At 39.6% G+C, this 12,445-nt stretch overlaps 1 gene segment (V, D, J or C); it reads right to left on the bottom strand.

The window, feature by feature from the left end:
* Positions 1-10,203: 10,203 nt before the first annotated feature.
* LOC104871800 lies at positions 10,204-10,902 on the bottom strand. The segment is given in 2 exon segments: positions 10,204-10,649; positions 10,836-10,902. Coding segments are annotated over 2 exon segments (498 nt in total).
* Between the last annotated feature and the right edge of the window lie 1,543 nt (positions 10,903-12,445).

Here is a 12,445-nt window from a genome sequence, read left to right as displayed (position 1 = left end):
GTGGTTGTTCTATAAAATGGAATACTACTCAACCATAAAGAATAAGCAACTGGAGTCATTCACAGGAAAATGGATGCATATTGAAGCCATTCTCTTAAGTGAAATAAATAAAACACACATGTGCAAATACTGAATAGTTTCTCTGGTATGAAAAACTAAAAGTGTAAATAAAATCCAAATTGTATAACTGATAATGTGAAATGGGAAGAAAAGGACTAAAGGTGCAGGGGAGTGGGAAGGGTGGGGGAAAGGAAATAAGGGAGAAAATGGAAACCGTCTTTGTAAATAGGGGAGGGGGAAAAAGGAGGACAGAGGTATGGAGAAAAATGAGAACAAGCATCTGTCATGCAAAGGTACAAGATCCCAATGACGAATGTAACTGTACTGTATACCTAAAAAGCAACAAATAAACTCAATGAAAACAAAGAAATCAGTGCCTGGGACCATCCAGCACTTTTGTCGGTTCCACCCGCATTGGTTGTCCTGGCACCCCGCCTTATCTCTCTTAGTTCTGTCTCTTAGCATATTCTTTTTCTCAGGCCTGCGTGGCACACTGGGCAGGTGGGTACTGGAACCTGAATACAGGGGTCTCTAACACTCATTAATATGTTAACTATGTGTAGCTTTTTGTCCATATCTCAATAAAATTTGTAGTGTAACAATAGAAAACTAAAAACTATTTCTACCAGACTAATATTTGTCTATAGTTTCCCTTTAAAGATGAGTATTTTCTGAATTATTAAAATATTTGTCCTGTCCATCACCCACCACCCCTTTATTGCTCATAATTCCCGCTACTTCTGGAGCAAGAACAGAACTTCTCTGCCCTGAAGTCTCTGACTCGGGTCTGCATGGTTTGGGTGCAGGCTGCAGGTGTGTGGGGAGCACTGTGTGCTCACGGCACAGAAGTAAGTGGCTGAATCACTGTGCTGGGAATCTCTGATGTCCAGGGAAACATATTGGTCGGCTTTGTTGACCTGCATTGTGAATCTTCCTTCCTTTTTTTCACCATTCAAGTACAGGGACATCAGAAATACAAGGCCTTTCCCAGAAAATTGTCGGTACCACATGAAGTAATCAAAAGCACTGCTCTTATATGTGCAGTTGAGAGAGATGCTGGCTCCTTCCAGAACACTGAGGGACTCAGGACTCTGCTCCACCTCCTTCTGCTGGCTGCTCACCCCTGGGCAAAAAGACAGTGGTCAAAGAAGATTGGTTGCATTGTGTGGATGCTTACACTCCAGAATCAAACTTATATTCTCAGTGCTTTCCCAATATTCCTTATTTAGATAATAAAACCATTCATGTTGGTTCCACAGTCCTGGCACAGACAACAATTTTACACATTGTACTTCACGTTCCCAAAGAAATTCCCCGACTCACAGGTGAACTGAAGCCACAGGGTCACTAATAAAACACTGAAGAATACCACCATTCTTCTGCTCTTGTTCACTGAGGATTGAGATTTTAAACTCTAAAAAGCTTCTTCAGATATTTCTGATTCTTTTGCTGAAGGAAATAAAGAAAGAATAAAAGCATCTGTTCTCTGAATTAGAAAATGTTCTTTTAGCCCTCCAGCTACTCCCAGCCCCTCTTCTGATCACTTTCCTCCCTCTCTCTCCTTCTGTCTCCCTCTCTCTGTCTCTCTATGTCTCAGTTTCTGTCTCTCTCTCTCTCATCTCTCTCACATTCTTACACACACACACACACACACACACACACACACACACACACACACACTTACATAGTCAAAAGAGCAGTTGAAACTTTCCTCAGGTACCTGAGAAGATGCTGCCATCTTGTGGACTCAGTGTAGTGATGAAGGAAATGCAGACACAATGGCAACCATTAAAAACAATGAACAAACACTTTAGCTAAACGAACAATTTTAGAAACAGTTGCTCCAAGTCAGTCTCTATGTATGAGAGTCCATGAATGCATAGAAAAGTAGCAAATACCCAGTAAACCTGCTAATGTAGTTTAACAAAGTGATGTACTGTCAGCATAAGTAAACTTTCACACTAATTCCAAAACAGGGTTAAAATCCCCTTCAGTTTATGCATATTTATGTCTGGAGAAAGAGGTTGTAGAACGTCTCTCAGGAATGGTAATGGTGGACTTTTGGACACTTTTTGATAAATCAAACAGTAACATGTTAAGTCCAAACTCCTTTGCGTGTGTTATAATTGATTATACAATATATACTAATCATCTTCACTCAGATTATGGGAGACATGATTGTGGTTAATACTACACATTTGTTTTTTGGTTCTGCTTCGAATTCTTCCAAATTTGCTTTGAGTAATTGCTGTTCGAGTTAAATTGAATGTACTTTGTCTCCGCCTTTGTTAAATAAATCAGAATGGCTGATGAAGAGAAATAGTGATGTGAAAATTTTCTAGAAACTAACGCAATGTAAGACTTAAGTGAAAGAAGAATGCTGAGAGTCCACCATGAGTCTCTCTTACTCCTACGTGTCTCACTGAGTGCACCAGCAGAGTAAGGCTGGACTCACCAACAGCATCATTTCCCAGAGCTGTGCTTGCAACAAGCAACCTTTATAGACAAGGTAATGTCCTCTCTGAGTCCATTAAAGCTGAAATCAGAGTTCCTCCATGTGACCTGCATCCTTGCAGGCCGAGTGTCCATCTGTACACATTGTATCTCCCTGTGGTACATCGGGAGGGAAGGAGGAACTAAAGCAAAGGCACCAGCGTTTGTACCACTTACTGTGTCCTTCGCAACAGAGTCCTTCACCTGCTGCTCAGAGACGCGTGTTTACTGAGAGCTCACATTTAATAGACCACAATGCAATCTGAAGCCATAGCCCTTTAAAATCAAATCGCCTATCAAACATGTACCAAGGATAACTATTTGTATTTGTTTCCTCAGAAAGTTTTTGCTTTCAGTATTTTTCAGTAAAATTTGGACAAGTTCTCATAACTATTTGGCTGGAGAAGTTATTTTTATTTCCCCCCATTTTTTAGTTATATCTTTTTTCCTCTTTCTGATATTTTCCTTAGAGATGACTCAACCCTTCTGATAAGGTGAGCTCAGTTGGGTTCTGAAAGGCTGAGGCCCTGTGAGTTTCTAATCATTTGGCAGCATGTCCTGGATGCACAGGAACGTCGTGGTCTGAGTCTGGGGTACGGCACCGCGGAGAACTGAACTGAATCCCTACAGCGGAGATCACACACTTCGTCAGAGTTCCTGAGATGGGAATGAGAGGAACGAACGGGGAGAATGAGAGCAGGGCCAGCCAAGATTCATTCCCTCATTCCGTGGTTCCTTCCATAGGTATTTCTGAACCAACTATGGTGGGCCCGTCCCCAGCCTAGACTCCAAGGATAAATATCTGAGATAAGCAAAACTCCTGGCTTCACAAATCTTATAATATCACTGGAGGAATAATCATTTAACACATCAATACATAAATCAACGCCATAGTTGTACATATTTATTCTCACCATGAGGGAAATAATCCGCATGCTGCGGCAGTTAGCGGAGGGCTGTGGATGGCTATTTTAGGCAGGAAGATCAGAAGAAATATTGATATCCTAGCTGACACTTAACGGGTGAAAATGAGCCAGGCTGGCCAAGACATGGGTGAAGAGCATTTCAGACGGATGAAAGAGTAAGACTAAACTTTGGAAAGGAGGTCACAAGTTCAGAAAACAGGATCAGTGCAGTTGCTGAGCAGAGTCAGAAAAAAGAGTTAAGAGTGGAGATTGATGAGTCAGGCTATGTTCAAATCTTGCAGAATCTTGTAAATCACAGTCCTGAGTTTGCAATTTATTCTAGAAACAATAGGAAACTATTGAAGCATTTCAAACTGTTATAAATTTGATTAAAGCTCTGCAAAGTCAAACAGGAAACATCAGATTGATGTTTCTCCCACTGTTAAGTGACAGGCTCTTCTGGAAGCCTTCAGCACGCAGATTTGAGTTGAGTAGACCATTGGAACCTGAGCTTTCACACAGGTTCAGAGACTGCTGTTCCTCATCTGAGGAGCAAGAATGTGTGTAATATATCCCTTGACAAAGTGAGACGTTAAGTTGGACCAGAACAATACATTTTACATTTTTTAAAATATCTTATTGTAGGAAAGATACCGATTCTGTGGGATGGACTCATGTTTCCTCATCCAGCTTTCTTGATTTTGTAAATGTTAATATAAAAATTGTAAATACTGTGAAAACTTTCATCTAAAATAGGAAATATTTTAAAATACTAATATCCATAATCAATGAGTTAATGGTAAATCAGTATCATCAATGTATCTCTGTTGACATCACATTTTGGGGGAAAAACTATCTTGATGGAAATAGGCATTCAGTGTCATATGTGTGGCCTTATCCAGGCAACTATCTTTCCAGTAAAACTTCCACTTAATGGTGTCCTTTAAAAGCACTGCCAGATGGGCTGGGGATTTAACTCAGCGGTTTGGTGGCCTGCCTTGCAAGCACAAGGACCCAAGTTCAATCCCCGGTACCAAAAAATAATAAAATAAAATAAAAAAATAAAAAATAAAAACACTGCCAGCCATGCTGGCACATGCCTGTAATATCAGCTCTAGAAAGGCCAGCAGGAGGAACAGAGTGAGTTCAAGGTCAGATGTGTACATAGTGAATTCAAAGCTGGCCTAGACTACATAGTGACACCCTGTTTCCAAATAAATGTCTACAATAATTAGAAACAAAATCAAAAAGTGATTAGTTTTTCAATCTGTATAAAGAAATGAGGCCATCATTTAAAATTATCTCCTTAATAGGTTGCCTGGCTTGGAAGTACCTAACTATAATAGAGAGAGACAAGCATGTTAATAAATATTAGATACATAATGATGCCTTTTCACAGAAAAATATGCTGGTATACATGTACGCCTAAAATTTTAAATGATACTAGTTGTCATGTGTAAGTCATGGAGTTATGTGTGTGTCTCATTTTTATCTGAGTGCTTGTAGTTATCCAAAGCCACACATCTACCTAAATAATACATTTAGTTTAATTACAACATTCTGGATCCTGCTTCGTATCTTTTGTGGAAAAATCAATTGCCAAAGTGATATGATTTATATCTAGATGTCCTCCAAGAAACTTGTGCACTTATATATTGGACTTCAGAAATGTGACTGGATTATAAGGTTTATAGCTGAGTTGCTGTTAGGAGTAGGGGCCTGGAATCTGGTCAGAAGAGGTGGGTCACTGAGGGCACCGCCTGGAAGAGTCTATCTCACACCCAGGATGCTCCTTTGATTTCTCTCTCCCCACCTCCTTCCTATCTGTCCTGCCATGAGCAGCTTCTCCTCCGCTACATCCCTCTGCCATTCTGTTATGCCATGGAGCTAGGAGAATACAGACTAAACCTCTAAAAACAGCAAGCTAAAATAACATAAATCTCTCCTTTAAGTTGTGGACATCAAGTATTTTGTCCTAGCAACGAGAGAAGTGACTAAGGCCCGAGGGGTCAGAACATCTGGGATTTACTCCTAGCTTTCATTTCTGTAAAGCATGCTTTGAGTAAGTCACACCCCACCCATGGTTCCTAATTATTTCATCAATTACATGAGGGACCTGAGGCTAGGTCAATTTTATCTGGAGCGTGATTGATGCAGAAAGTACAGAAAGTACAGTAATGTAAGCTGTACAGGAAACTCTCCTCTAGGCTACAGAAAACCTCTCTCTCCTCCCAAAGGACAGGACTCTGCAGGCTGCAAGTTCTGGGGATACTAGGCTGTCAGATGCAACAGCGATTGGCTGAATCTCTACCGTGAGAGCTTAGGAATTTCAAAATACTGCATAAATTCATCTTGTAAGCAGATCTCTGAAGGTATCATCTACCTGCCCTTTATGGCTACATTGAATCAAGGAGGAAAACAAAAGTCTCTTCCTGGGGCACTGTAGGAAGCAGTGGAAGGTGAGGATAATTCTTTCCTGGGAAGGGCAGTTCAGATGGCAGGTGTTCTCTCCTGCATACTCCAGAATGGACACTGCTTTAAACAGAGAAGTTCATATAAAGGAGATTCATTGACCACCGACTGTTTTGTTTCTTTTGGTAATGGGGACTGAACCTAGGGCCTTTGCACTGAGCTACATTCCCAGCCCTTTTGTTTTTTCACTTTGTTACAGGTTATCAACTAGTAGACCAGTCTTGGCTCCAATTTGTGATCCTCCTGCCTCAGTCTCCTGGAGTGCTGAAATTATAAACCTGTGATACCACCACTAATGGCTAATGGCTGACTACTATTTAAGATGTAAACTATTTTCAAGGATTCCACTAATGAGCATAGTCACTCTGATCACATTTCTGCAACTTTTAGACTGCTGTGCTCTGCTCTTTTCATTGGAATCCCTATAACCACCAACATACAGCACAGCTCCCAAGAGAGAGTCTTAAATGAAACTTTTGAGAGCTATTCTATTTTTCTATCCATTACATTTACAAGAACTCTCATCTTTAATAGTTTGTTTCTCTGGGCTCATAGCCACAATTCTGCCATTGAAGATACCTAAGAGTTTTTCCAGTGATCCAGAAACTGGGTCCAACCCTTTGCTCAGATCAACATCTAATCCCTGGTTTCTAGGAAAAGACTGGTTTATAGCCAGGTACATGTACTATTGTTTGCCCTTTAGATTGGCTGCCTTCATTTTTCTTTTATAATAATTTTTTAGCAGCAACCGTTCACTAAATGCATCTTTCCCTCAAGGAAAACCTAGAAACTTTCTTTCCTTTGTGTAGCAGAAATCTATGAAATGAGCTCCCAGAAACAAACCTAGTTGTGGCACTGTTAGTGCAGTGTAAAGATGCTACATGTGAGCCCCGCTCTACAGCGATGATGTGGAGTCATCTTACAACTCATGTCAAATTACATCAGAATCAAGAGATCACATTCCATTCACAAAAATATCATATTAAGAAATTAAACAAAAGGAGTTAGAAGACGGCCCACTAGGTAGTGGCAACCACATGGGGCTACTCTGAATCATCCATGGAAAGCAGTGACCAGGTCCAATCCTATTAAACTCAGTAGGCAAAGAAGTAGATAATACCAAGAAGCAAACAGAGCCAAGAGCACATCACTGGTAATGCAGAAACTACCTAAAGAGATTTCCATACTATCGACAGTCTTTCCACTCTAATTGATCTTCAACCCTCAGTAGTGTGTGTGTGTACATGCACACACACACACACACACACACACACACACACACAAATGCAGGAGAAAGTAAAACAAAATGCCTCCCAAAACTCTCATCTACCCCAAAGCACATCCAGTTTTTTCAGTGAGGAAAAAAACCAAAAATCAAATGGTTGAATCTTACAAAATGATAAAAAAAAAGAATAAAAAAACTAGGAGAGCTCAAAGATGATATGACTAGAGAGATAAAAGACTTGAAAACAAACAGAACAGTGATCTTTAAAAACATACATTTTTTTTTAAATAACAGGTAAGCGAAACAATTTACCAAAGAATTATTTGCCATGAAGAATAAAACTGAGTCATTTGTAGGAAATTGGATGCACCTTGAGATCAGTAGTTGGAAGGAGAGAAAGAGGATGCAAAAAAGAATTAAGATATGTTACATGTACCAACTCCCCAAAAGAAGTGTAATAATTTTATACTGCAAATATGTACAGTGGGAAGAGCTCAGGCAAAAGAGGCAAGCAAATAAAGACACATCCAAATTAGAAAGGAAGTAAAATTATGCCTCTTTGCATATGACATGATCTTATTTGTAAAATGAATCCTTTTAAAACACTCAAAAATTCTTAGAATTAATAAATTAAGCTTCAGAATACAAAATCAATACACAGAACTGAATTTTATTTCTATATACTAAGAATGAACTCTTCAAAATGCAAATTAGGAAAACAATATTATTTCAAATAGCTTTAAAAACCTTAAAACACAATACTTAAGTTTCAACTAAGTGATGAAAGACTTGTATGCTGAAAACTATGAAACATTGATGAAAGAAATTAAAAGATACAAATGAATGGAAAGACATCTCTTGTTCACGTACTGGAAGGGTTCTCACTGACAAAATATTCATTATATCCAAAGCAATGTAGAGAGTCAGTGTAATCTCAACTAAAATCTCAATGGCATTCTTACAGAAATAGGAAAAAATACATAAAATTTAATTCCTAAAATTTATATGGAACCACAACTGTCCCCAAATAGCTAAGACAACCTTGAGATACAAGAACAAAACTGAAGGTTTCAGGTTATATTACCATTAAACATTATATATTTACCATATTAAACACTTTGGCAGCGTCATTACAGCAAACATATAAACCAATGGAACACAGCATAGGACCTTGAAATTAGTCCTTGCCTGTACATTCAATTGGTCTTTGTCAAGGATATGGGGGAATCAATAGGAAAGGATAGTTCCTTTCAGAAATCGTCTTGAGAAAATTGGGTAACCAGTTCCAAAATGATGACATTAGACTTTTAGTTTATATTCTACATAAAATTCAACTCCAAATATATTAAGACTTAAAATTGTAAACCTCCTGGGAGAAAGCACAGGAGAACTGTTTGCTTTGACCATTTCCTAAATATGACATGAAAAGCTCAGGCAACAAAGCAAGAGAAGATAAATGGGACTATGACAAATAAAAGATGTTTTCACAGCTAAGGAAACAATCACTAGAGAGTAAAAGTGCTCTCTGCAATGACAGAAAATATTTGCACACTATCTCTAAGAAGAGGCCATTTCCAAAATAAAAAAATACTCCTAGAACTCATTAGCAAAAACTGAAAACCCTGAGAGAAATAAACATGTAATAAAAGAACAAATATTCTATCAGAGAAACTAAAAAAATGAAAAGGTCTCCCAAGCTAAACCTGCAAGAAACTAGATAGATAGATAGATAGAGCACTTTGGATAATATATATACATATACATATACATATACACAGACAGCCAAAGAAACAAAAGTGAAAATTTCAGTCTTTGATGTAACAGAAGAAGAAGCCTGGGATTAATATCTTTGAACACAAATCTTCCACCTCTTTCATTCCACTCATGAGATTTTGCTTTCTTTCTTCAGATAGAACCTTACAAAGTTGTCCAAGCTGATCTCCTGGGTTCAAGAATCTTTCTGCTTCAGAGTCTGGACTACTTAGAAAATGAGAATATTTTTAAAATTATTTTAAAGGCATGTGTGATATCTCTTGAGACATATTTAGAGTAACACAAGAATCCCACTCCAGAAAAGTGGAGCCAAACGAAGCATCTTCATGCTCCCACAATTTTATGCTCTTCTCATTGTCTTCCAAATATTTTTTCCATCCTTAGAAATATTTATTCAGGCTTAATTCTTCAGGTTGAGAATTTGAAGCAAATCCTAATTTTGTTGAAGTGCTTAGTGGCAATGTGAAGAAAGTCTAACAGAAATCTTAATTCCCCATTTACAAGTATTCCTGACCCCTGAACTATGTGAACAATGTCATACTAACACCACAATGTCAGGTTTGCAATCTGTGTGGATTCTAACTTTCCCCCTAGAATGCAACTTAAAATCTATCATATTCTATCAAGCCACAAATATTTGTCTTGGACTTAGTGTAAGTACAAGGAAAACACACAGTGTACAGGGAGTGGGACAAGCATATGATCTTTAATATCCTCAGCTATCCTCGTCATTTGCCAAAACACACTCGCTGCCATGTGTTTTGTAATAGCCCCGAGCAAATCTTCAGTTGCCAGAACAAAACTTTTGGTGCCTGGAGCTCTTCTAGCCACCTTTTCCGAGGTCCTTCCTACGAAAGCTGGAGTTACTCTGTGCTCCCATCCCTTTCTGTGGTGTGCAACTTCTCACATTCCCATGCCACAGCCCAGAGCACAAGAACCGAGACTCAGGCTGGGAAGTCTGAGGCCGTCTCAGCCTTACTCCAGAACGGCAATATAGACCCTCTCCGATCTCTGATCGCTGCAACTGAGTGTTTTATTTCTACCGGTCCTCATATTCTGATTCTAGACCTTCCGCTCCTCACTCCAAGCTGTCTTTATCTAACATAGAACAGGAATCGCAGCTGAGAGTGGAGATGAGATAGGAGATCTACATCTAAACAATTTTTGATTTAAAACATCTAAGGCTAGTATTGTTTATGGAATGATTTATAGTGATAATTTTCATACCTATAAACATGCCCATCAGTTATTTTCATAATTGTTAAAAATACTTCCCTACTCTATCAACCCCTTCCCACTACTGTTCTTAATCCCCCACTGCATCTGAAGCAGGAACAGAACTTTCCTGCCCTGTGGTGTCTGCTCTGCCTCAGGCCTGCCTGGGCCCCTGTGGTTTGGGTGCAGGCTGCAGGTGCCTGGGGAGCACTGTGTGCTCACGGCACAGAGGTAGACGGCAGAGTCACTGTGCTGGGAGCCTCGGATGTGCAAGGAAACATGCCGGCTGGCTGTGTTGAGTTGCATTTTAAATCTCCCTTCTTCTTTGTCACCACTGGAGTACATGAATATCAGCAACTCGGGACCTTTCCTGGGATACTGCCGGTACCAAATGAAGTTCTGAGAAGCACTGTCCCTGTAAGTGCAGTTGAGAGAGGCGATGGCTCCCTCGGGAACACTGAGGGTCTCAGGACTCTGCTCCACCTCCTTCTGCTGGCTGCTCACCCCTGGGCAAAAAGACAGCAGATAAAGAAGATTGGTTAGGTAGCGGGTGCTTACTCTCCAGAATCAAAATTATCTTTTAATAGGTCTTCCACCCTTATTTCGTTAGAAGGTAAAACATCCAATAGTCTTTGAAGAGATACCACTCCATATGTTGTACATTATATTACTATAGATATGCCAAAACTAACAGATAAACTGAAGCCACAGGATCACCAGCAAAACATTGAAGAATTCCATCATTCTTTCTTCCTGGTTAACTGAGGATTCAAAGTTTAAGCAATAAAAAAAAAAGAGAGAACTTTTCAGATACTTCTAGTTCAGGAAACCCTAAAAGAGCCTGTTCTCATAATTTTAAGAAATGAAGTTCTTTTCATCACCCCTGCTATACCAACAAGCCCCTCCCTGTGCGCCTCTCTCTCTCTCTCTCTCTCTCTCTCTCTCTCTCTCTCTCTCTCTCCACACACACACACACACACACACACAGAACCACTTGAGAATTGTCCTCAGGGTCCCTGAGAAGACATCGCCATCTTGTGGATTCACAACGGGGATGAAAGGAGCAGTGGGTGTAGCTCAGTGGTGCTGCACCTGGCAAGTTCGTGGTGCTGAATTCAATCCCCTGTACCAAAACAGCAAAAGTGAAAACAAAATCAATAGGGATGAAAGGAATATTCAAAATACGGGAATATTCAAAAGGTTATGTGAACTACTAAAAGGAAAAATCTGGCACCGTAGTTAAATTAAAAATCTAAGAAATATTTGCTCTGAGTCAGTCAGTCAGTGCGTGGGTTATGTACATATGCAGATACTTTACAGCAAATAGCAACTCTTTTCTGAGTAGTTATTTCAAATAGTCAGCTTCCTGCCCTGAAAAATCATTCACAACATTTCTGTTGTAGAAAACTGGATGTAATTCAAGGAGCATTTTACACTACATAGTTCTTCTAGATGTCAGGCCAGATACCCTGAGACTACTTCCTCCTCTTTAATTTTTTAAAGCAATTTTTTATAGTTCAAAAGGATCCTTCAAAACAGAATGGCTTAAAATCTTGCTTAACAAATACAGTTCTAGCTCACAGCCAGGGCAACATTTTTATCAAGACCAGAAACTTGAGCAGCTTGGAACATTCATTTCGGTTTGGCACTGAGGACACATCTATGTTGAGATTTAGCTCAGTGGTTCTGCCGCCTGCCTCGTAAGCACAAGGACCTGAGTTTGATCCCCGATGCCAAAAAAAAAGAATGGAAACATGATTTGCTCCAGGGTGCAGTAGAGATGGAGCCGCCTTCAGCCACTATACTCTAAGTAAAATGCCATAATCCTCTTTATTTTTCTAAACTTCCTTCTGTTCACTTGAACAAAGCCCTGACGTCTAGATTTGACCTCTGAAAAGTGTGGTTCTGTCTTGTTCTCTTTCTCTGCATTTCTCTCTGCTTGCTGCCTACCAAGCAAGCCAGTTCTACCAGAGAAATATCTACACCAGAAGATTAACTGGAACAACACAGAGATGAGCGCAGCCAACTTATCTTCCCCCTTTGCTCCACGGCCTGCTTTTGTCTGTGCAGAAGCTTAAGGCTGGATGCAGCAATGTAGAAGCTTTTTCCTACTTAGAACCATGTAATTAGCAGCCACCAAATATGACCAGGTCAAATCCTTCATGTCCCCACACACAACTGCATAGGAAATACAATAAGGGAAGATGCACATGTGGAAACCTTTTCACTAGGAATATAACTTAGCTGACAAAAAATGATACCATTCTCAGTAAATGTGAAAAGTAAAGGGAGAGTGGTAGCA

This window comes from Fukomys damarensis, unplaced genomic scaffold, assembly GCF_012274545.1.
Source record: "Fukomys damarensis isolate Sample0158 unplaced genomic scaffold, DMR_v1.0_HiC HiC_scaffold_17, whole genome shotgun sequence".
Lineage (NCBI taxonomy): Eukaryota > Metazoa > Chordata > Mammalia > Rodentia > Bathyergidae > Fukomys > Fukomys damarensis.
The sequence above is the reverse complement of the archived record's forward strand: the minus strand, read 5'-3'. Positions and strand labels throughout refer to the sequence as shown.